This window comes from Anopheles coluzzii, chromosome 2 (genome assembly GCF_943734685.1).
Source record: "Anopheles coluzzii chromosome 2, AcolN3, whole genome shotgun sequence".
NCBI classification, from domain to species: domain Eukaryota; kingdom Metazoa; phylum Arthropoda; class Insecta; order Diptera; family Culicidae; genus Anopheles; species Anopheles coluzzii.
In genome coordinates, this window is record NC_064670.1 from 109130849 (window position 1) to 109154493 (window position 23645).

General features: G+C 45.3%; 2 protein-coding genes across 6 annotated transcripts in view; both read left to right on the plus strand.

Moving 5' to 3' along the window:
• Positions 1–1568: 1568 nt before the first annotated feature.
• Positions 1569–5047, plus strand: LOC120953410 (ADP-ribosylation factor GTPase-activating protein 1). 4 transcript variants are annotated; one of them, XM_040373304.2, is made up of 6 exons: positions 1569–2134; positions 2229–2812; positions 2884–2998; positions 3106–3216; positions 3463–3522; positions 3669–5047. In XM_040373304.2, the coding sequence occupies exons 1-6, from the start codon at positions 2075–2077 to the stop codon at positions 4278–4280; spliced, it is 1542 nt and encodes a 513-aa protein (XP_040229238.2). In that variant the 5' UTR covers positions 1569–2074; the 3' UTR covers positions 4281–5047. The 4 variants fall into 4 exon arrangements, with proteins under 4 accessions (XP_040229238.2, XP_040229239.2, XP_040229240.2 ...); XM_040373305.2 differs by having other exon boundaries at positions 3106–3183; XM_040373306.2 differs by lacking the exon at positions 3463–3522.
• A 3827-nt stretch (positions 5048–8874) lies between these two features.
• Positions 8875–23645, plus strand: part of LOC120953408 (mucin-2-like) — a 33518-nt gene continuing 18747 nt past the window's right edge. The window contains exon 1 of one of the 2 annotated variants that reach the window (XM_040373295.2): positions 8875–9003. In XM_040373295.2, the coding sequence (XP_040229229.2) occupies positions 8890–9003 (114 nt within the window). In that variant the 5' untranslated portion in view covers positions 8875–8889. Of the gene's footprint in view, positions 9004–21569; positions 21972–23645 lie in introns of those variants that run through there. The other variant, XM_040373296.2, reaches the window with a different exon arrangement.

Below are 23645 nucleotides of genomic sequence, written 5' to 3' on the forward strand. Positions count from 1 at the left end.
TGATGCTTAGCACCACCTGTGCTGCTGCAGCCCAGCAAGAGAGATATTATTTTTGAAGGATTTTTACCCTATTTCGCTGTATTTACGCTCTTCTTTCGAGTTTTCCACAGCAGAACAGAAAGCTGCAGTCGCTATTGTGTATAGAAACGATGATAAAAAGCAGTTTAAATGTACACAAAACCAATCAGTGGGTACATCATATGTGTCGCCAGCGCTTGTATGAAACATTTAGGCCTTTTCTTACTTCCCTCTCTCTACCGGCTCCCTGATAGCAGGAGGACATGTAGTTTATTTTTGTGCAAAAAAGCAAACAAAACTGGGAATAAGAAAACGTACGCTAGTAGCGATAGAGGTATACATATATGAAACAAACAAAAAAGCAACTCCAATTAAAAGATAAGGTCGGCAGTCGTTATTCCCTTCTAATCGTTGTTCAAATTGAAATATTCAAAAGAAAAAAAAAAACAAAGCGCTAAAAAACAACCAGCAAATATGTAAAACCAATTAAAGAGAGAAAGTTGAAGAGACAAACAAAACAATTAAGAGCAAAACAATATGCACATTCCACAATTTGGTTGCAACACACGTGCTTAACAGAACCAGGAAAAGACAGAAACAGGAACCGTATAAATATACAGGAAACAGGTGCAGGAAACGGTGGGCGAAAGAAGAAGAAGAAAAAAAAACTGGTTTTAGTTGTTTAGCGTTAGTAATCAGTCGGCAGACAGATAAACCTCGTATAATAAATCCACTACTATTAGCAGTAAGAGAAGGATACTTAATAAACCCAGGGCTGGGGACAAGCATGGAGTGTCCCAAACGATGATGGGGTTGCATGTATCGCGGCAACTAAGATTATCGCGCCAAATAAAGAAGCAAGCAATTGAAAAATAAACGCAGCGGCTTTTCTGTTCTTTCTGTGGGGGGAAGTTTTGGGTCAATTTTGAATTTTTCAGATTCACCCTCACCCACGTGGTAGTGGCAGTTATGCAGGGCTGAATAGCTTTGTTAGAATCTTCTCAGGAACGTGTAGTATTTTACATTATTGCATAGTATATTGTGGGGAAAAGTTGATTAATTATGTTAGTTTTATCGTTGAATATCTTCAATGACTCATAATCGTAAGCTTGATTATAAAAATATTATTTTATGATTTAAATTCAACCTATTTTAGCTCTCAAGACAGCCCTGTGGGTGTGTGCTAAAATGCATTTGTCCATGGCACAGTGGGATGTCGCCATGTGCCGCAACGTAGCGAGTGCATAATTGTACAATTTATTCACTTTTGAGCCATAGCTTACATCAAACTTGCACATTCATTTTTTGATAATTTTCAACACCCAAAAGTGCATAATTGATCAGCAAATTACAATGATTTACGACGAAAACATGATTTCATATACAATTTTTGCAACGACCGTTAACGGTTAAACTTAAGTTTAAGGCTCCAGTTTAAGGGAATTTGCTCGAATTCCCGATTATTCGTGCTCGAAAATGTCAATTGGGTTTACATCCCGATGCGATTCAGTTCTCCAACTTTTCTGACACGTCGCGTTTGACGTTTCGCTGTGTTCGTGTTCAAAAATCACTGTGCGTGTGTGTGTGTATTTTTTGTGTTGGTTCTACATGTGTGGGGAGGAAAATTGATTTCTTTGCCACAAAACAATCGCTGAGTTAATGTGTAGCATATTTCGGTGCAAAATCTACCCCGGCAAGGCATGACCGCGAACGGAAAAGGCGTCTTTGCTGGCGTTCGGTGAAAGAGCGTGTGCGAGTGTGCGTGTGCGTGTGTTTGTGTGCTACTGGCTGGTGAAAGTACGGCGCTGCAGCACTAGAAGGAGAAGGCCTGTGGGAAAACCACGGCAGCATCTGCTCTCGACCCCACCACCCTTTCTAGCGTTTCGGCCTTTTTCCTTTCGATCAACAATAGCGGTCGATTGTTGAGATATTGTGCGTTGTTGCCGTGGTGTCGTATCTGTTCCCAAAGGCCTGACCGTGCTACGTGTACGAGTGAAGGTTTCCGCCGTTTGTTAGGCTCCAAATTCACCCCCCTCCTCTTCACCCATCTGTCATCATGGCCAGTCCACGTACGCGACGAGTTCTGAGCGAGCTGAAACCATCGGACGGCAACAACGTAAGTTTCGTGCAGTGTGTGTAGCGGCACGCATCATTAACTCCAAATGCTCACCTCACTCCCCCCAACGTCGCCCTTTTTCCCCCCTTTGCAGAAATGCTTCGAATGTGGCACCCACAACCCCCAGTGGGTCTCGGTGACGTACGGCATCTGGATCTGTCTCGAGTGCTCGGGCAAGCACCGCGGCCTCGGTGTGCATCTGTCCTTTGTGCGGTCCGTGTCGATGGACAAGTGGAAGGACATCGAGCTGGAGAAGATGAAGGTGGGCGGCAATCGGAAGGCGAGAGAGTTTCTCGACGCACAGGACGACTGGGACGAAACGATGCCGATCCAGCGGAAGTACAGTACGCGAGCGGCTGCCCTGTACCGGGACCGGATTAGTACGCTGGCCCAAGGACAGCCGTGGGATGAGTCGAGTGCGCTGGCACGCGTGAACGGATCGGGCGGGTATGCGGCGAGCGGCAGCAGCGGTGGATCGACCGGCTCGATGACACATTCCAGAAGCAGTGGCTCGATGGGTGGTGGTAGTGGGGCTGGTGGCAACGGTGGCTACCAGAATGGAGGTGACAATTACTACCAGGACGGGGGAAGCTACCAGCAGTACCAGACGCCAGAGTTTAAGGCGCAGAAGGAAGATTTCTTCAGCCGCAAGCAGGAGGAAAACGCTGCCAGACCAGAGTGAGTGTAGTACAGGGAGGGAAGGATTAAATAATAAATATAATAAATGGTTTCTGTTGTTGTTGTTGCAGAAACTTGCCACCGAACCAGGGCGGAAAGTATGCCGGCTTCGGATACACCATGGATCCACCGCCCAGGAGTCAATCACACGAGCTTTTCGACACGGTGCAATCATCGCTTGCTACGGTACGGCGGTAGAGCACTAAGAGCATCATTAGCAACAGCACCAAGCAGTGTGGCATGGCATACTAAAAGTAATCTTCCTTCAATCTCTCTCTGTCCTCTTGTTCTAGGGCTGGAACGTCTTCTCGAAGGTAGCGAACGTGGCGAAGGAGAACGCGCTCAAGTACGGCAGTATCGCCTCGCAAAAGGTAGTTGAAGTTTCTAGCACCGTTTCGGAGAAGGTAGTTGTCGTCGGCACCATATGCACACATGCTCTCTTTGTTTTAATTTTTCCACCAAAATTTTAGTTTTTGTAAGCGATTTGTTTTTTAATTATTTTATGTTTTTGTTTCCTCCTTTTTTTTCGTCCCGTGTCAAATTCATTTACCTGCACACTCATGCACGCGTCGCCCACCGTCACATATCCAATCATTGTGTTTTGTTTGTGTGTGTGTGTTCGTCTGTTCGTCCATGTACATGTTGGCTAGGTTAAAGAAGGTTCGCTGCTGGAAGGCGTCGGCTCGCAAGTCTCAAACCTGGCGACGAAGGTTCGTATTTTATCTGTGGGGTCTGTGCATTATGCGTTATTATGATTTTCCCATCATCGCTAGTTAAAAAAAAATCTCCACAAACAAGCTAGAAACGGCAAATTGCTTTCCAAATCAATCTCTTAATGTATTTGTTTCACTTTTAGGTGACGGAGGTGGGCCGTAAAGGATGGGGCGGTTTCGGTGGCCCGGGCAGTGGCAGTTACAGCACCCCGTCCGGTAGTAATGATCAGTACAGCAACATCTCGTCGGACAGCGGCGTGAGCAGTCCGATCAATGGTCGACAGCCGGGCGGCTACCAGCAACAGCGTGGCTCGACCGGCGGTTCCGGCCGCCGGGACGAATCGTCCTGGTCGAACAACGGCTGGTCGAACGACAGCAACTCCAACAGTTTGCCTCAATCGTACCAGAACGGTGACAACGACGATGACGGCTGGAACGGGTTCGAGTCGTACTCGGGGCCAGCATCGTCCGGCCAGCCCACATCCGCATCGGCCGAGCTGATGGCCAACGTGGACATGCGCAACGAAAATGGCCCCGATCGCCACGCCAGCAGCAAGTCCGGCAGTACGCGCCGCACAAGCAACGGATCGGCGAACAGACAACATTCGGCCAAAGCGTCTGGTGCCGCGGCCGGCATCGATGAGGACTTTGCCGCCCTTGATATTAAGAGTAACCGGGCGCCGAAAAGCAGCAGCACTTCCAAGAAGGCGAACAACAACCCGGAAGACGATCTGTGGAACATGCTGAACAATTAGGTGCAGAGGGAGGGGCGGGAACTGAGCGCGGACGCACGTCCCCTTCTTTCACACCTTCACAGTCGGAGTTGATGTGAATTTTAACGAATCAAACTATCGAAGAGGAAGATAAAACAACCCTTTTGCCAGATATGACTTAAAGTAGTCCCCCGGGGGGAGGTAGCACGGAACTGCAGGGCGAGCGTGCGTTACACCCCGCGCGGGGACTGTGTTGTCCCTTTCCATAACGAGCATGTAATGTGAATGTGAATTGTGTAATCCAATGTATTATAAGCAGAAGAAGAAGAAAAAGTAGAAAAAACTGGTTCAAAACCGACCGATCGCCTATCCAAGGAGAAACACTCCCATCCCAGATCTGGTGGTAGATAAGCAAAATGAGAGAGATACAATTATATACAGTTATAGAAGAGCGAAAACATGCAGCAGTTGGGGAGAGAGAGAAAGAGATAAAAAAAAAGAGAAAAAAGGGAAGAGATATATAATACGAAGAGACACACAAGAAAATGTAGGCGCTATATATAAACACATATTCTATATTCTAGTAGAAATCCTGTGAGCGAGAAGGTTATTGCTTTCGATTTCCCAAACCCCTGGATCCCTTTCCCGTTTTATTCCTGCCGCCCTGCCCCTGGACCCATCACAAAACAACATCCTTTAGCAAAATGACCTATGATAATGGACGGCTGAGAGAGAAAGAGAGGAGAAAAGCGAAAGCATCCTATGCTAATACACAGATAATAAAAGTGGTCCTAATTGTAATCGCAAAACCTGTAAACATACCGCTCGGGCAAGATAACCAGAGCCCATAGACTGCGCTAGAAAACATCCGAAGAAGACGAATGACTGTGTTGAAATTGGTTGTATTTCGCATCTATTTTTAATTGTGTGCTTTGCTATGGAGGATATCATCCTGTCCATCCTGCAAGTGACCACTGAATCTGAATGCCCGAAGTATGGTGCAGTGATCGCTGTAAGGCTCAAAGTTGTTCAATATTTCATCGATCTCGGAGTAAAACGAGCGTGATCATAAGCCCATCAGCATCTGTGGCGAAGTTTGAAGATGGCATTCACAGGATATTGAAACTGCCAGTCCTCGCATACACCTGTGAGAGATGAACTTTGTCCTTGAACTGCTCTCTAGGACGTTCGAGAGGTAGAATGTTGCACAAAAGGCTCTTAGATCGGGTTGAATAAGAGAGACACCATGCCATGCCTGCGGCGAATTATGCATATCCGAAGCATTGTGCAGGGGAATCGTGCATAGTGCAGCTTTCATCATCTGCTAAAGAACTGGAGAATATCCTAAATAAATTGAGAATGCACGAAATGTCACAATATATCGCACATTGATTCATTCCAAGGTCCTCTGCGGACACAAGTCTTGAGCTGTACGAACTTGTATAGCTGTATAGCGAACCATGTTAAGAGGAAGTGATACTCACACCCCACTAAGAAGATGTTCGACAGTAATTCCCTTGACAGTTGAGCTCATTATTTAAACATCGTAGACATTTAGAGCCGCAAACGACGGCACGGATCTGACGGCCGCTAGTTCTGGATACTTCTGCAACCGGTCAAATTCCAAAGTAAGTAAGAACGTATTCCATTTCCATTTAAAAGTCCAGGATAGAGCCGTAAGATACCTTTTTGATTTATGACTATCATTACATTAGATAACAACCGTTGCAACTAGATGCATAAGACCCATTTAGAATTCTTTAGGTGTCAAAACAGTCACCACGGCAAACAGTTTTTACGATTATCCGATAAGCAAAAAGCCACAGTCACAGAAAAAAGCTCCATCGTGCGTGTACCCTCTCTCTCTCTCTCTCTCTCTCTCGCAGTGTGTAGGATCATTATCGTAATTACGTGCCCAACCACTAGGGTGAGCCTGTTATGTGAGCTTCTGTACTTGCCAAGCCGCGAAGACTACGCGCCCGTTGTTGGCGCTTGACGTAGACGCGGCGGTTGGATCGTGCATAGAATATTGTTTGTAAACTTTACGCAGCAGAGGGCGTAGGTTACCCGTGAAGCTATATTTCCCCTTTGCATTCATGGCATCGCAATCAAATCATCCAAAAGGGTATGACCTGCTACCGTCCGCCCGTTAGCTAGCCCCCCTGCTGCTGAATAGAGAGCTGGATGAATGAGTGACACAAGGCGTACACTACGACCACCTACGACATCCTGCTAGCCGATTGCGTGCGTTTGTTTGTTTCGTTTGCAGAGGGGCTTTATGGGAATAGCATTGCAACTCTTCAAGTGGACAACCGTGTTCCGAAGTCCGGTGGGTCGTAAATAAATGCAGTTAATGTGTGCTGGGTTGACGATGGGCCCCGGTACTGCTGTACGTACGAATGCGCATTCGTCATCCCGGAACTGCCTCGGCTCGGGAGGTTCGCTCTGTCACAGATGTATGCCAAAAGGAGCAACAAAAAAGTATCATTTTTCCAGGCGCGTTGACCGACAAACAAAGGCAGCCTTAGTTCGGATTTCGATTGCCAATTCCGCGGGCTGTTTTATATCGATTGCAATTAATTGTGCTATTGAGCTGGAGCGCCTCTTCAGGAAACCATCATTTTTATCTTTGCAGGCTCGCATGAAGACGCTATTAAACTTAAACAGGCACCCGTTGTGCGATGGTTCCAATCTTCTCTGTTTTCTTCTCCCGCTGTAGGCTCTCGGGTGGCTGCTGTATCGAACAGGTTTTTATGTTCCTGTATCAGCAAATGGCAACGTTGACTTTAAATTGGGGTGGAGCCGGATTTACTGCTTTTTGAACGCTCCGTACCACTCAGGGGCAGGGCCCCCCCATAAACAAGATTCGAAAAATTGATGAAATTTTGCTAACCACTTACCAGGGAAGAAATAAACTCCGAAAACAGCTACCCATCTAATCCACATCGTAGCTTATGGATAGAGGACTAAAACGAAACATTGGAACTAGTGATGGGGTAAAATAACCGGAGACGATTCTGATCCGAATCGGCAAATTTCGGAATCGACTCCGGAAGGTAGGATGGACCAGTATTTTTAAGGGCCAGCCGGTTACGTTTGAAGCCATCCTGAGTCGTCCGGAATTAGGATCTGCCGGAGTCAGAGTCACCCAGAAACGGAGTCAATTAGAGTCGGAGTAAGCGTCCAGGTTCAGAGTCATCCGGAGTCGTGGTATTTTGAAGTCGGAGTCGTCTGAAATCCCAGTCGATCAAAGTCGAAGTCATCCGCAGTCGCAGTCGGCCGGTATCAGAACTGCCCGAAGTCGGAGTCGTTCGGAGTTGGAGTCATCCAGAAGCCGGAGTTGGAGTAATCCGTAGTCGGAGTCACCTGCAGCCGAAGTCTTCGGAAGTCTTCGGAGCTAAAGTAGGAGTCACAATCGACCAGTGTTGAAGTCATCCGGAGTCGAAATCGACTAGAGTCGAACTTGGTCGGAGTCGGAGATAACCACGAATTGGAGCTGGGCGATTCCCTCCGACTCCAGTTATCCGACTACTGCCAACTCCGGACGAAACTGTACGTTCTATTTTCGCCGAAGTCACAATCAAAAGAAACAATTCCCGGAATGCCTCCAGCCAGCCCATCACCAGTTGGTTCATCACCTTCCCCGCGGCTAACAGTAAAACGAACAGTTTCACCGGTAGAAGCCATGGCATTGTGAAGAAGTTTTATGACCACAAGAGTTCACGTTCTTCCTCCGAACATACGGGCTACGACCCCCTGGGTCGGATGAGGTGATATTTAGTTTGTCCAATCGAATCCATACAATAACGTTCGATTGATTATGGCGTTTCCTACCAGCCGATGCGAAACGGCTAGGATGAGATCACTACTTCCTTCTCTCTAACCGCGGATTAAGATTTGGTAATTGTTCCACAGGATTAGCCGTAATCATTGTGCCTATTATTGCGGATTAGGGGTTGGGTTTTAATTCGTTTTTTTTTACATGCCATTCACTCTCCATACAGCATCATCATCACGTGTCGCAAAACAGTGTCAACAATCTCCACACATGATAACATTGACTTTTCCACTAATTTCTTTTCACTTTTTTGTTCTTTTTTCACTAGGTCTCGGTTAAAGTTCACCTACTGTCCCCCTCTGGTGTGATGCCTTCCAGGTGTGATGCGATCTGTGAACTTCAACCGAATGGGTCATTTGCGTGGCTGGCTGCCAGACGAACCCCACCGTTCTTTTCGCCCTGACGCTGATGATATTCACAAAAAAGATGAGCCATTTTGACACGCAAATGGGCCGCCGGGCGACCGTTTTGAAGGTACCAAGACGATCTCTTCCATCCGCTACGCGTTCACGTAAGTGTATGAAGCGAAGAAGCACCATTATTGATGACCTATCTTTGTCCCGAAGGTCGTCCCCGGTTGTGCGCGGTTTTTGATACAAGCGCACGCGCCGCAGCGCACACTACGTCCTTGCCGTTCGGCAACGATAAAAGTTATAATTTATCGCTCGGGAGTCTCGCATTATCTACCCCGAAAAAGCAATACCGTGGCCGTTTGTGCAGAAGTCAACTCTCCCCCCCCCCCCCTTGGTGTACATCCGGAGGATCCACTACAGAGCGGCCAATCAAAATGATCTTCTTCGATCGAACAAGAATATGGGCATTGTGGGCAACTTTTCACCCTTGAACAGAGCTCGCACCCGCGGCAGAGCAGCTTCTTCGCCCTCCTCCAAAAAAAAAAGATGTGACGCCGGACAAGCACATAATCGGGTAAGTGACAAAATTTATCGCCACTTGAGGCGCACTTTACGATCGCGAACGGCGGATGTATGTGTGTGTGTGTGTGTCCTCTTCCAAAAAAAAATGCCGACTTGACTTTCACCGATATTCTTGAAGTATTTCGACCTTGAGGTGCTTCTTTTTTTAGCTATATATTTTGGGCATTCTTATTGTATAATATGCAATTGAAGATGGAGATTGCTGTTCAATGTCGGTGAGTTTTTTTTTGGGGGGAAGCTGCCACGCAACGACTCTTCGCGTTGACACTGCGCGTTGAGCCACACACGAGCGACAGTTTTGATCGCTGTTAGTCGGAAGAAGATGATGATAAGCGCGCCTGTGATCGCTGTGAAGCGCGTGAAGATGATATTTATCATTTGTGAGTAAAATTCGGCTTTTTGGAAACGAGTTTTAGAAGGCGTGTTCGGAGATGATCTCATTCTCCTTCGGGCGTGGAAGCGCACCGCTCTTGCGTGCGTCGTGTTGGGCTGCGTAAAAGACTCGCCTTTACGCACGCACGCACGCATTGCAACAGTGCGTGAAGAGGGAGGACCTGGCCGGCGTATCCCGAAAGGCAGGCGGTGATGGTCCCAGAAAAGGTCGCCCGGTTTGTAAATTCCATTTCTTTTGCTCTTGCTTCCACCACCACGCGCACACGCAGTTTGGTTGCGAAAGTTTGCTGCGTTTGCTGTGAACCTTTTCGGCGTGGGGTAAGGCTGGCATAAGGTTCGTTGCCATGTCTTCGACCATCAGAAGCCCCCCGTCGAAGACGCTCTGGTATTGGAAGTGTCACCCAAGAAGCGTCGCATTAGTTTTTATTATTCTTTTTTTTTTCTTTGACTTGTCCGGTAGTTTTGCAGCTACTCGAACGTTCGCGCTTTCCTGACGATCGCGCTGAGCCGATGGGGTCAAGCATCTAGTCTGGAGGAAATAGCTGTCAACCGTAAAAATAACATTGCCACCAGCATTTGGTTTATGGTTGTGTGAAAATGTGTGCGCGGTGACACTCGTTTGTTTTTTGTTTGTTTGAGGAAGAAGGTGTAGTAAAAATGGGGCCCAAAAGGCTTGTGGGAAGCTAGGGAAGGTCAGGGGCAATCATTGAATTGTGATTTTAATGATCGATTTCAGTCTCCTTTCCCAAAAGCCAGAAACGGACACGGACTTCAAGGAGCAAACGTTTTCCGGCCCCCGCTATACTGTTGACATTTGCCGCATTCGTCGCGCGGCGCCTTTAGCGCTTCACATGAGGAAATCCTTTTTATAATAATAGTTTTGCCTTTGTTGGGTGCTAAAAAAAAGTCACATTAACGAACATCCTTTTGATTGTGTTAAACAAGAAATGCCAAAAAAAAAAAAACAGCAAAAAATCCGAATAGAAGAAGAACAATTATCGTTAATCACACTCGGTCGATCCGGTTTGGCATTTTTCGGTTGGTTTTTTTTTGTTGTCCTAGTACATTTGTAGTACATGCAACATACAACACGTCCGATCGCGAGGATCGAGGTTTTGCGTTCTGCCCCGAGGGCATCAATGCAACGCGCATCATATCGCATGTCCGTTGATTGTCGCACCTTGTGTGTCGCATCGGCCGGCTCAAGCGGCGCATCCTCCAATTAAGCGCGAAGGACGCTGCTCGATGGCGCTCGATAATGTGTCGAAAATGTGCGAACGATCGTTCGGTACCGGCTTGCAGGAGGCTTGCAGGCGGCAATAAACATGTGATGAAGGTCAACGATTATTAGAGGAGCGTGTTTTTGTTGTCCCCTGTTTAGTATACGGTACAGTAAACAGTACAGAGATGGATGCTAATTACAGGGAAATTGTGCTGAAAAGCTTCTTAAAAGCTAACAAATTGCCGATAAAACCCAGCAGCCAGCCAACGAAAGCTGCTACTAATATAATTTTCTCATATTGGATTAGCGATAAGAAGTCGCTTTTTCGCTTTTACTTTCCGAGCTCATAAATTCAAGCCCAATTTATCTCCGCAATTCGTTGCTGACGGATGTTTGCGGTCGGAACTGGTAGCGGCGGCGTCGGCCACTTATGACAAATGGTTTCCCCCGTCTGCCGCACGGTAAGGGATGGATTATCACCGTTCCTCCCAGCCCCCTCCAATGATTAGCATAAGCTGCGAGCGACAATTTATCTTTGCATCCTCCCCCCAAGAGAGGGTTGAAAACGGATCCCCGACCATCACGCGAGGACGCGAGATTGATGAGCCTCCCAAAATTGGCCTGTCCGCGGTGCGAACGGTGCCGCCGGCCCATTCCATGTGGATCGCTTCTGTTGACCATGGCCAGGGCCGTGTGTGTGTTGTGGGTTGAATCTTGTATTGTTATTTGTTTACAGCCAAACAATGTCCGTGTTGGGTCGTGTGTGATTTCGTCGATAATTTTGCGCATGATCACCTGCCAGTCAGTCAGTGAGGGCAGGTTGATTGAGCAAAACGTTATTTATGTTGCTGAAAGGTTAAGGCCGGCAAAGGATGCAATTTCAACGGATGCATTTCATGCAGCAAGAGATGTGTTTGCCACCACTCCCCCAAAAAAAGCACAACCATCTCAACCAAATTAACTTCTGCCATAGTTATTCTATTCCTTTCGAGCGTCCCTCATCGATATCGCCACATTTTGTGGGTATTATTTCGGTGCTTTTTATCCGCTTAGCAGAATATCTGCTTATGAATATTGATGTCCATATTTGCCGAACGAAGCGTGCATATCGTGCTTTGTGAAATGGTTCGCGAATCGATCGAATCGAATGCAAATTTGTTTTTCAGATTATTGTCCGTTAAGAGAGGCTTTCCGCACGCCCGTCGAGGCTTTCGTTTCAGTTCAGTGAGTTCCAGCGCGAATCGGTCGTAACAGGATCTGATAGGAGCAGGCTGGTACAGTCATGTTCCGCGGAAGCGGAATGAGTTATAGTAATGTTCTTTCGGGGTTTAAAGCATTGGGTTGTAAATTAAGTTATTTTTGTACTACATTTTTAAGTGATGATTCATGCAGATTTTTTTTTTGGCTCATCTTTTGTTGTTTAGTCTGCAGAACGTCTTGAACGAACATTTAAAAATAAATACAAAAAAGATCATTTTAATGGAAGATAATTTATGAGAACGAGAACTGAGATATCCAATCACTTTTTTAGGCATTAATTAATCAATTAATTAATCATTGGAAAGAAAAACCAAAAGATTTTTAATCGGGCTACAATATGTGTATGTACAGTATCGGACAGAAAGATAGGGCATTGGGTTTTTAACGCACCGTGCACCCGTTGGGCCAAGTTTATGTGTGGTTTGTATGTGTTTGTGTTTGTGTGTGTGTGTATGTGTGTGTATGTGTGTGTGTGTATGTGTGTGTGTATGTGTGTGTGCATGTGTGTGTGTGTGTGGATGTATGTTTGAATGTGTATTGATGTGTGTGTTTGTTTCACAAGTAGGTTGTTTCGGATAGATTTGTAAGTAGCTTTTTTGTGTTTTGGGTTAGGTTTTTGGTGTGATAAGCAGGACCACCGCCCTCGCGATCAGTGTGTTTTCGATATATTAACAATGTTACGGTCTTCTTTCGCCGTGGTCTTCTGAGGACGTCCGGTTGACTTGCGCGTTTCGGTTGTCCAAGCGCGTTTCAGTTGTCTAAGCACGTTTCGGTTGTCCGAAGCGCGTTTGCCACAAAAGTGCGCGATCGTTCCATTACGAACTCGATCCTTTTGCGCTTAATGCCAGCAGCAGCCATTTGCTTTTACATATTGCGCTGATAATCGGTACAACGTTTACCTCGACCCATTGTTACTAACATTGCTTGCTTGGACCGTCAAGAACGCGCTGTTTAAAGACTTGGACACGGCTGATCCCGTGCTCTGCCTGCGTTCTACTTCTATACGCGATGAATTACATCGTTGTCGAGCAGCGAAAACATCGCATGGATAAAAACTATCAACGAGTACGCGAGTAAGCGTCTTCCCTTCAAAATCGAGAACAGAATACTGCCGCGCTCATGAAACAAAACGCCCATTGAAAAGAACAACTGCGCGCCAGCTCAATGCACGCACAAAGTTTACCATTCGCACACAACGTGCAACGCAGAGATGCACGAAGGCCTTTCAATGGCGTGCACTGGAGAAACACCTGTGAGAGAATGCCGAGTTCATTGATATTGTGCGTGTGTCCATTTCGCACCGGTGTCGCATTCACATTCATGAAACAGCACACCTGCGTTTTCGTCCGAGGAACAAGGGCTGCTGTCGATGCAAACTTTAGTTTTTATCCAAGTGTAAACGCACAATGTTTCACATGATAACACACATAATAAGAATAATTTCAACGCAATATGACATCATGGCAAGCTATGTTTTTCAGACACAAACCCGCGCACTTGCAAATACACATTAAAAAGCACACTCACTTTCTACTACTACTACACACACACACACACACACACACAAACACACACACACACACACACACAAACACACACACACACTCACACACACACATACACACACAAATACACACATACACACACACAAACACGAGTAACGTGGCAAAACAAGTGCACGGTGCATTGAAAAAAAAGGGTCCTATCTTAATGTCCGTTACTGTATGTAGTGCTATCGATGTCGATATCGACCATGCAGCGATTTAACACTTCCACTTTACCATCAAAACTGTACAATACATTTCATCCTATAAGAAAACCCTGAATTCACTGGACAAAAAGCTACTGTCCAATAAGCAAAGGCAGTACAGTACGCTCCCGTGTTAAGCTGTTCCCAAGACACAGCAGCGTTTTCAACTCAACTCTAAAATCCACGTTTTCAGCTAAAATAGACTTCAAACATGTTTAATCGTTTTTTCAATCAAATTAGTTGTTTTTGTTTTATTGAAAACGAACATATTTTAAACATTTTGAAGATTTTTTCAAATGAAATTCAAACATTTTAATTTAAACGATAAAGCAAATGGCTCTTCATCAGACAATTCGTGTGTTAAACGGGTACAATTTGCTATAATAACCATCTAATGAAGACAACTACGTCCTTCCGAATCTGCGTAAATTCAAAGCGTGTGTTTAGTTGGGGCCTTTTTTTGAATATGAGTTAATCCATACCCGCAAGTAATGGACAGTTGATTGAACAAAGCCATCGAACTTGAACTTCTTACAATGTTGACAGAAATTTGATGTGTTTCTTACTGCAGCTCGAACAGTGTAGCGGCACATTTTAAGAAAAACTTGCATAAATTCAATCATTGAACTACGTTAAATTACTTAAGTACATTTAAAAAGATGAACAAGAAGCTAAATGTTTTCTACAAATGTATAACACTTTAAAAGAAAACTAGAAATTAGAAATCATTTTAATATCAGTTCTACAAGTCCTTCCGTCGTAAAAACACATCACGCTCTCGAAAGCTGAATTTCCGCTTCTCAAGGAAAATCAAACTCGCTTTCAATGATGAGGCGGCATCCTCTCTCTCTCTCTCCCTCTCTAAAACGTGTTCCAGTTTCCGTGCACCGGCTGCACCGACACAATGGTCATCAATAGGAAACTAGTTCAATGTCAAGCCCTGGGCCCTCCTCGGCCGGGGCAACCGACTCCGGCCTTCCTTTCTTCGCCGTGTGCTCTCCCGCTTGGTTCCAAGGTGGTTGATTGATTTTGTTCAATTGTAATCACCACTTTGCTCTTTTCTTTGCCAAGGTTTTAGAAGCTTGTGACAATGTGTGTTGAGTGCGTGTGTCCTAGAGAGCTAGCAAACAAAAAAAAACAAAAAACAAAAACCCCCTGTGTGAGCAGTTCTAAAAATGAAACATCACACAGATATATTCAAATAATTCTGATGCGTCTCTTCTCCACACCGTGTGGTGTGGTGTGTCTGGTCCGCGGTCCCCACTTGCTAGCGAGCCAACAGGCTAGAACCGGTTGCCGGAACCGCTCGGCGACACGATCTGATCTGACTGGAATGTTAAATTTAGCAGCCAAATGTTTAGATTCTTCCCCATCGTAGCCTGACAGTTTTTATTCGGCTGTTTGTGTCCAAAATTAAGCTTCGCTTAAAAATACAATGCCAAGAATAGAGCGAGAGTCAATGGTCGGCGGTCGAAGCGAGGATCCAATATATAGCTTGGGCACTCCTTATCGGCCCCCGAGCACGAGGGGGGCGGTGAAGTCACGATCGAGAGGACGAGGATCTTGTTATTTTAATCCGTGCGAATCGCACCGACTCAGAATTCAGGTTGGAGCGAAGATGCGTAAAAATGTTGTTTAACTTGGACCGATCGGAGACCAAGCCGCTCTAGGTCTTTTAGGAGCGAGCCGGTTTTGTGGGGCTGGGCAGCGCGGTGTTTGCGGTAGACTCAGGTAGAGCAGCAACATTTCGGACGTGCCTGCTGGCGAGCTTTACGATTATGCCTTTTTTTGGGGGGATAGAGAGAGGGAGAGAGAGACAGAGAGAGAGGTTATGTTTGTTGAGATGATAGTTTTCGATCATCTTTCCGGCAGCCTTCGGATAGTTCAGCTAACCAACCAAACTGAAACCGGATGATCCATCCATCCTGTCCTGCTCGTCCCCCCTTTGGGGGATACATTGTTAAAAGGTTGCGACGAGATCTTATCACAGCGATTTGAGGTTAAAATGTAATGATGCTTTTAAATAGTTTCTCCTTGTGTCCTCAATAATTTCCCAAAAAAAAATGTTCCAAAAAAAGATCCTCGCTGCCCTTCAGAGCACATCTTGATTGAACCCTCGTTGCTGTGCTTTTGGTTTCTCTTCGTTTTTCACGAAGATTACATTTTTAATAAATTTCAGTTCCAATACACCTGATGCACCTGACACCGCGGGGTTCGAGCAGTTTTCGTTTTTCGCAATACAGAGGGCAGACGATGTCATAAATTACACCACGCGGGTCATTATGCGGCACAAGTGTGTGAGTTTCGAGAGTCGAGTGTCGCGTAAAACAGTTATTGCGGCATTTTCGTTGCTTATCCTGCGTATTCGCACGTGTTCGGTGTGTTCAAGGACACACAAAGAATACTCTCTGTGGAAGCTGTGGACAAATGTCGCTGCACTTTATTCCATATCGAGTAAATAAGAATTGACTTTATATTGGTTTTTAACTCTCATGCAACGGAAATTCATTCTAATTAACGCGCAGTAACACGATTTTGCTAGTCAACGTTTAATCAAGCAAATGTGTGCAATTCGGGGTGAAATAAATTATGCACGCAACGCAAATTCCAACATTCCCTCCAACACACGCACAAGGACACTGGAGCCTTTAAACTCCAAAGCCAAATTTTCCATCATGGTTCGCGCACGCGCCCGAGACACGGCGGGGTTCGTCGCTTGCTTGCGCGTCGAACTTGTTTGTATCATTTTGTGTAAAAATAAGGTTCGCCTACTCGATCGCTTGATCGGCCGTTTATGCACGAGTGAGCAGAAATTATCATCTTCTCGCTTCTTGGATCGTTCTTGGAGTTTTGGCGTTTTGGTTGTTTGCTTAACTTTTGTTTTTATTGATTGTATCTATTGCTTTTATTTGCATTTCCATCTTTTAATCGGTGTCGCATGGTTCGCATTTCTTACTGCCCGCAGTTGGCCTTTTTGTAGCGGAGTTTTGAGGAGAGAGAAGGATTTAAAAAAACAAAACACGAACGAGAGAAATGCCAGACAACAACGCCAGCCTACTTTGATCGGTGACCGGGTCACCGATGGTTTTTTTTGGAAGACATTTCTATACCAAGCTCCCAAAACAGGTAGACACAACTGATACGGTTAGAAGCCGTCTGCAGTGGGTTGCACAGTGCCATTCAGCCAGTCTTGGCGAGCATTCCGTTATTATCATTTCGCGACATTCACGTGCACACACACACACATACAGACGTATACACAGGATCATTCAGGCCAGTAGTAGTCCCATTGACCGATTGACGCACGGGGGTCGCACGGTTGTTTGTGTGTCGCGGCGGGGTCAGTCGTACGTTTCGGAACGAGTTTTCTCGCGTTGCTTCGCGGTTTCGAGCGCCGGCAAATTATGCTGCACTGGCCACTGGATGGCAGGCACGGGCTGGTTCGAGGTCGATGGGGCATACGGTGATGCGAACGATGCACGTTAATTCACTTTCAACATTTCGCGAAATCGAACGTGAAGGGGTTCGGGGCGGTTGTGTTCGTTTTTTTGGTTTCGACGCTGTTTTATTTTTGTCAAAGCGCATCAGAAGATGACAAGTTAACATTAATTTTTAGTACAAACAAAAAAAAACAACCTCCCTCCCCCTTCCCAACGAACGAAAACTTAATGATCGTTACATGCGTCGAAACGGTGGACGGGAGGATGCTATCTGTCCTTGCTATAATTAGTCACTATACAAACATGTGTACGATCGACCCCCGGGTGGTGCCGTTTTGGAGCTGCGATCATGTCAACGGCACCGGACGGATGCTGTGTGCAGTGCAGTGTACCCTTGACATTCGGAGATCTGCTTTTTTTGGCTGCATTTATTAAGCTTCATTTCAACGTGGCAGAAGAGATGTTTCTGTTTTATGATAAAAAAATAAAATATTAAAACATTTAACAACAAAGATCAACCTGCTCCTAATGCGATCACGCTGTTTCGATCAAGGGAACTTTGGTGCCGTGACCAGGATTGCATGCAGTATTTCGTTTGGTGGTAAATAGTAGCACTGCTACGAAAGGAAGTGGAAATTGGGTATCATTATTGGTGTCGTCTTTTAGTGTCGTTTGCATTTTCTTTTCAAGCATTTCCATCTTTCCCCTTGATTAATGAGCAAACGCATATGTTGATATGGTAGCTGCTTTCGTCACAACTGCTATCATTAACTGCGCGCTGTGGAACCGCGCCACTCCCAAAAGCTGGTCGGTATCATTTTACAACCCGCTGCTGGGACCTACATGGGGAGCCTGATTTATGCCCTACAAATGATTGATCAACAGTACCCGGGGCGCACGCGTGTGTGTGTGTGGTTATTGTCGGTGCGTGTGTGTCGGCGCACAATAAACGCTTTATTGGTCAATTCACCTGACAAAGGGAATGTGAAGTGGTGCTATCGTTATTGGTGTGATGCAATTTTACACCTCGTTCGAGAGAAGAGTTTTGTGCTGTGAAGATGAGCATTGGAGCAAGCGGCCCATTCCGTGTGTCCGTGCCTTCCGGGAGTGTCTGTTGTGCGCACGTACTGATCTTTGATTGCATTTACAATTCAATTACGAGCCACACCAGGACATGCATGCTAATGTGGAGTGCGATGCAGTCTTCTATTTTTAGCTTTTCTTATCCGCAATTACTTCTAACGGACAAATGAAATGTTACATTTAAATCTTTAAACAATCGAATGATTAAAATTAAAATGATGCTTATATACCCACGGCCTGGAAATCCTCTGTGATGTTTCCGGTGTACAAAAAAGGGGATAAAAACTCTGCTGAGAACTACCGCGGTATAACCACCTTGCCTTCTTGTGCCAAGGTGTTTGAGATCGTCATACAAAACTCGCTAATGTATCACTGTCGTTCTTATATTTCTACACGCCAGCATGGTTTCTTTCCTCGACGCAGTGTTACCACAAACCTGGTGGAATTCGTCTCCAACTGCCATGCAGCCTTTACTTCCGGAGCTCAGATGGATGCAGTATACACTGATCTTAAGGCTGCGTTTGATCGTGTGAACCATCGCTTGCTGTTGGCTAAGCTCGCCCGGATCGGTCTCTCTACTCCGCTGGTGAATTGGTTCAGGTCCTATATCTCTGAACGTAGCTACTACGTACAAATCGATGGTGTCTCCTCTAACGTTTTCGAGAGTTCATCTGGCGTCCCTCAGGGCAGCAACTTGGGACCACTGCTGTTCTCGCTTTTTATTAACGACATCACACTGGCCATTACGGAAGCAGATTGTCTGCTTTATGCGGATGATGTTAGGCTGTTTCGTATCGTACGTAACACTTCCGACTCTCTTTCTCTGCAAAGATCGATTGATGTTTTCTCTGACTGGTGTATCAATAACGACCTGCTAATTTCTGTTGATAAGTGTACGTCAATGTCTTTCTTTAGAATAGCTAGTCCGATTAGGTATATCTATAGCATATCAGGGACACAACTACCGCGGTGCAATACGGTCAGGGATTTAGGAGTCACCCTGGAACGCAAACTAGATTTCCGACAACATTACTGTGATATTTTAGACAAAGCTAACAAAATGCTAGGATTTATTCGTCGACATTCGAGAGAACTCAATGACTCACACTGCCTGTTAACTCTGTATAAGTCCTATGTTCGTTCCATCCTCGAGTTTAGTTCTACAGTTTGGTGTCCATTCTCTAGTGTTTGGTCCAATAGAATAGAAGCTGTCCAAAAGAGAGTTACTCGTATTGTCCTACACTTCACTCCGTGGCGTAATGTAACCCCTCGTCCATCGTATCATACTCGTTGTTTGTTGTTTGGTCTGGACACACTTGCTAGGAGACGTGATAATGCCCAATGTACGTTTTTGTCCAAACTTATTGTCGGTGAGATAGATTCGCCAGAACTACTGGCTAGAGTCAACATAAATGTCCCTCCTAGAGTGTTCCGTAACTACAGACTAATAAGAACTGACCTTACAAGACGTGCATACAGCGAGAACGACCCAATGACTGCGATGGCCCGTAAATTTAATCAGCGTTACATTTCATTTGACTGGCACCTACCTACTAGATTTTGTTGATCCGTTTTGTCATTGTACACTGCGTTAGTTATTTAAGTTTTAGTTTTAATTCAGTGATAAGGCCGCTTGTTTGGCCAATCACTTAATACAATAAACAACAACAACAACAACAATACGCGTCTCATTAGTGTTAGACAAGTAATTTAAATAAACACACGCCAGCACGCTTGCGGACGGCGGGCGACTGTTGCACATTTGCATCCCTCGTGGCTGTCAATCACTTGCTAGCTGGTCGTTGATCAAGCATTGGCTATTATGATCGATGATAAACGAATCGATCATCTAAACACTAACGCTCGCTAATGTCACCTAAACATTTAGCAGCAGAATCGGCTATGAAAATGTCATCCGGTTTGTAGTGTTTTGTTTTAGTTTTTTTTTCTCCCTGTTCGCTCCTTTACCAATGGCAGCATCCCTGTCTCCATGGATGTCTGCTAACACCTATTTGACCCCTGCGCGGGGGCACCAGCAACCAGCAGCAAATCGGAAAACGGCATGATGGCTTTACACGGACCGGCAATCGTAAAACACAGTAGGCACACATCGTCGTCGTCGTCGTCGTCTTCGTCGTCTGCCCACCCGTTTTGCAGGCAGGCACGAGTGAAAGAGAGATTGGTTTGACAGTGAAGTGTAGAAAGAAGTGGCCATAAATGCAATGATGTTTTATAGCTGCCGATGGTAAATGCTGTGTGTTGCAGCAGGTTCAAACCGCAAACACCCCCCGAAGGCTACCGTTTGAACTTGAAAACTCGGCTGGTTTGATCTGTGTGTTTGTGTGTGTGTGGGTCATACAAACGAGCCAGAATTGTTAGAAGCGTTGTCACACAGTCGCGGCGGATGCTGCACCGTCGACTAAGAGGTAACATCTTTTGTAGCGTGAGTGACGCGGGGGGTGTTTGTGTTGCGTTGTCGTGTACTAAAGCACTGCGACGTGCAATAAAGAGGGTAAGTTGTCGTACGGGGTACTTAGCGTTGCGGTACAAGAAGGAAGTGATCAAACTGGGAAATAGTACTAAGGAGGATCTGTTCCACTAGTTTTTGGTTGTTACTGTGCGATAAATGGTAGTAGACAAAAACAGTGTACAGTGTTTTATTTTTTTTGTTTTACTTTGAGGGTTCGATATTTCCGTATAAATTAATGCTCAAAACTATAAAATATTACTCTATCTTAGTGCCTTAGTGGTATAAGATATTTACAGGGACAAGGCAGTTATTAGGATTTAGTCGACTATTTCGGTAATTCAAGCGCTATGAGTAGTCGAACATGCTGATATAATTTTGAAACTGTTATAGAACCACTCAGTTAAAGTATATGCTTGTATTTAGCATATCTTTGGTGACTGCTACAAGCAATTGGTACAAACAAATGAATTATATGTGTTGAGATATTTCATTTAAGTTGTCCATTTTTATATTTAGTTCATATTGGACAAATTTAATTATTCTATTATTATATTTATGTTTTGAATCATAAAATTGAGCGAGTAAATATTATTTAAAAATGTAGTAAGTTTAATTAACGTATTTTGGTTCAAATTTTTTGCTCAAATCAATTATTAAAAACATGGGAAAAAATGTTACAAATGTTGAAATCGCATTGAAATTCTCTTTTTATAGTAAAAGGATTTCACGATCCTGACCCCACCGCCCAAATTCACTGATTCACGCCACTAAACTGACGTACGTCGCGCAACACACGCGACACGCACGCGGTTCAAGCTTTGCGCGCGCGCGCTCGCTGGCTACGGCGAGACGCATCTGTGCTCACCATAGTGAGCAGATCGTCATCATCTCCCGCCCATCTCCCGCCGGATGATGGGAAACGGTATAAATAAGCCTTTGAAATTCGCAGCGCATTTCAGTCGGCTGGCGATTTTGGCGCGTTTAGGATCGTTCTGCGTGTGCCGGTGTGCCTCGCCGTGTAGGGGACATCATTTTTTGCTTGTGGCGCTCGTGAGCAAGGGTGGTGCCTGAAGTGCAAGGATCAATCATTGTGCATCGCAAAGAAATAATTAGTGCAAATGTAAATACAAGGAAGACAAAGTGGTTTTTGTGAACAATTCAACACTGCCATATTAGGTGTAAAACGTGCTTAGAACAGTGAATATAGTGACCGCACACCGCAGTACGCAAGACGCAGCTTTTTGTATGGATTAATTGTAGCTGCTTGAAGATCAAAGAATCGCTGTAGAACAATCTTCCCCCTCCTACTTGAATGGTGTGCATTGCCGTGTGCCCGAAAATGGTGAGTTGAGTGGAGCTTCTTTGCGCGTCAAGAATGAAAAGTGACGCTCAGGATATTACGAGCACGTCCGTCAAAACGTGATCGCACTTTTGAAATTGGCTGCCAGATGGAGATATCGCTTTCAGTGGGATCCAGTTTCTGGTTGCTCCCTTCTGGTGAGGGTGGGTGGCGCGCAGTAAGTGACTCAACCCTGTGACATAAACGCAGGACACGTTCGGTACATGAATCGGTAGGATCGACCTGGTACATCCGTCTTGGGGGTTGGCGCTAAGAGAACCGTTCGCTCGTGATGCATCCGGATGCTCCTACTACACCGACACAGCGATCGTTTGTAGGTGCGTGCGTGCTTAACGCTGTGTGTGTGTGTGTGGTTCCTCCCTGCAGAATATATCGCAGATTCTTGACGATCTGTCACCTCGTTTAGCAAGGAATGTTGATATTTCGTGACGACTTCCCCACACACTCATTCGTTCGTTCGGATCATCTGGCGCGAGAGTTACTTGCATTTGCTGGAGAACAAAACGCACCCTACCAGCGGCAGCTTCTGCAGCACACGTAGCTAGAAATGATGGATAAATTGTCATGATTTACGGTGAATGTGTTGTTTATGCAAATGCTTCTGCCGTTGCTGCTCGATCGCCAGCTCGATCGATTACTACCGATTGTGTGCGCGAGGCGCAAGTGGTGAAAACGATCGCTTCCTTTTTTGCCCCTTTTTTGCTGTGGTGCTTTCGGTGGTTAAGATACCACCCGGAGAACAAGAAGCGTGTTCTGATTGAGATAAGCAGCAAGTAACATTGCTGTGTATGTTTCTTGTTCTGTCCGAGAACCGTTGAGGGAAGCGCAAACACGTGCGCTAATACACGTCCGGAGTGGCTCTATCGAACGCAACAGGACATCGTGAAGATGAGTCAGTGGCCGTGGGGTTTTTTTGTTTTGTTTTAAATATCTAATGCTACACGGTGATATACAGAATGCATAAATTTCCAACCGGCCCGTTGATCCTTGGGGTGAATCACATTCTGGCAAGGGAAAGATGTAACATTGTAGCAATGGTTGACGATGCGTGGGGGAATTCTTTGAAGGACCTTCGGACGATCTTCGGTGCGTGTTAATTAGCAATTAGGTGGAGAATGGGAATTCGTCATGGTGTCGTCATGTGGTGTGTGCCACTTAGGTTAGGTGTGTTTTAGTAAATGGCAATGATTGGTATCAATTTATCGATAACAATGCATCGTGATATCAAAATTACAGTGAACCCTCTCTTATTTGACACCTCTCCAATTTGAGAAACCTCTCTTATTTGAACATTTTTCACAGTCCCTTGATTTCCAGTACATTTTTGTCCCTCTTATTTGGAAAACCTCTGAAATCTGTATCCCTCTTATTTGTGTATGGTGTTGCCATGGTTATTGAAAGATGTATGCTCGAATTGGCGATTCTGTTCGCAGTTTCCTATAGCAACAGTTAAGGCTGCATACTAAATGTTCTTTTTCTTTCTAGTTTGTATGGACCTTTCATTCACTTTTAACCTCTGTAATTTGAAAACCCCTCTTATTCGACAGTCCCATCGCCTCTCAAATAAGAGAGGGTTCACTGTATATCCATTTTAATTAATTTTTACAACTAGTAAATCCAATTATCTGGAAAACTTGGCAATCCATTTAATGCTCA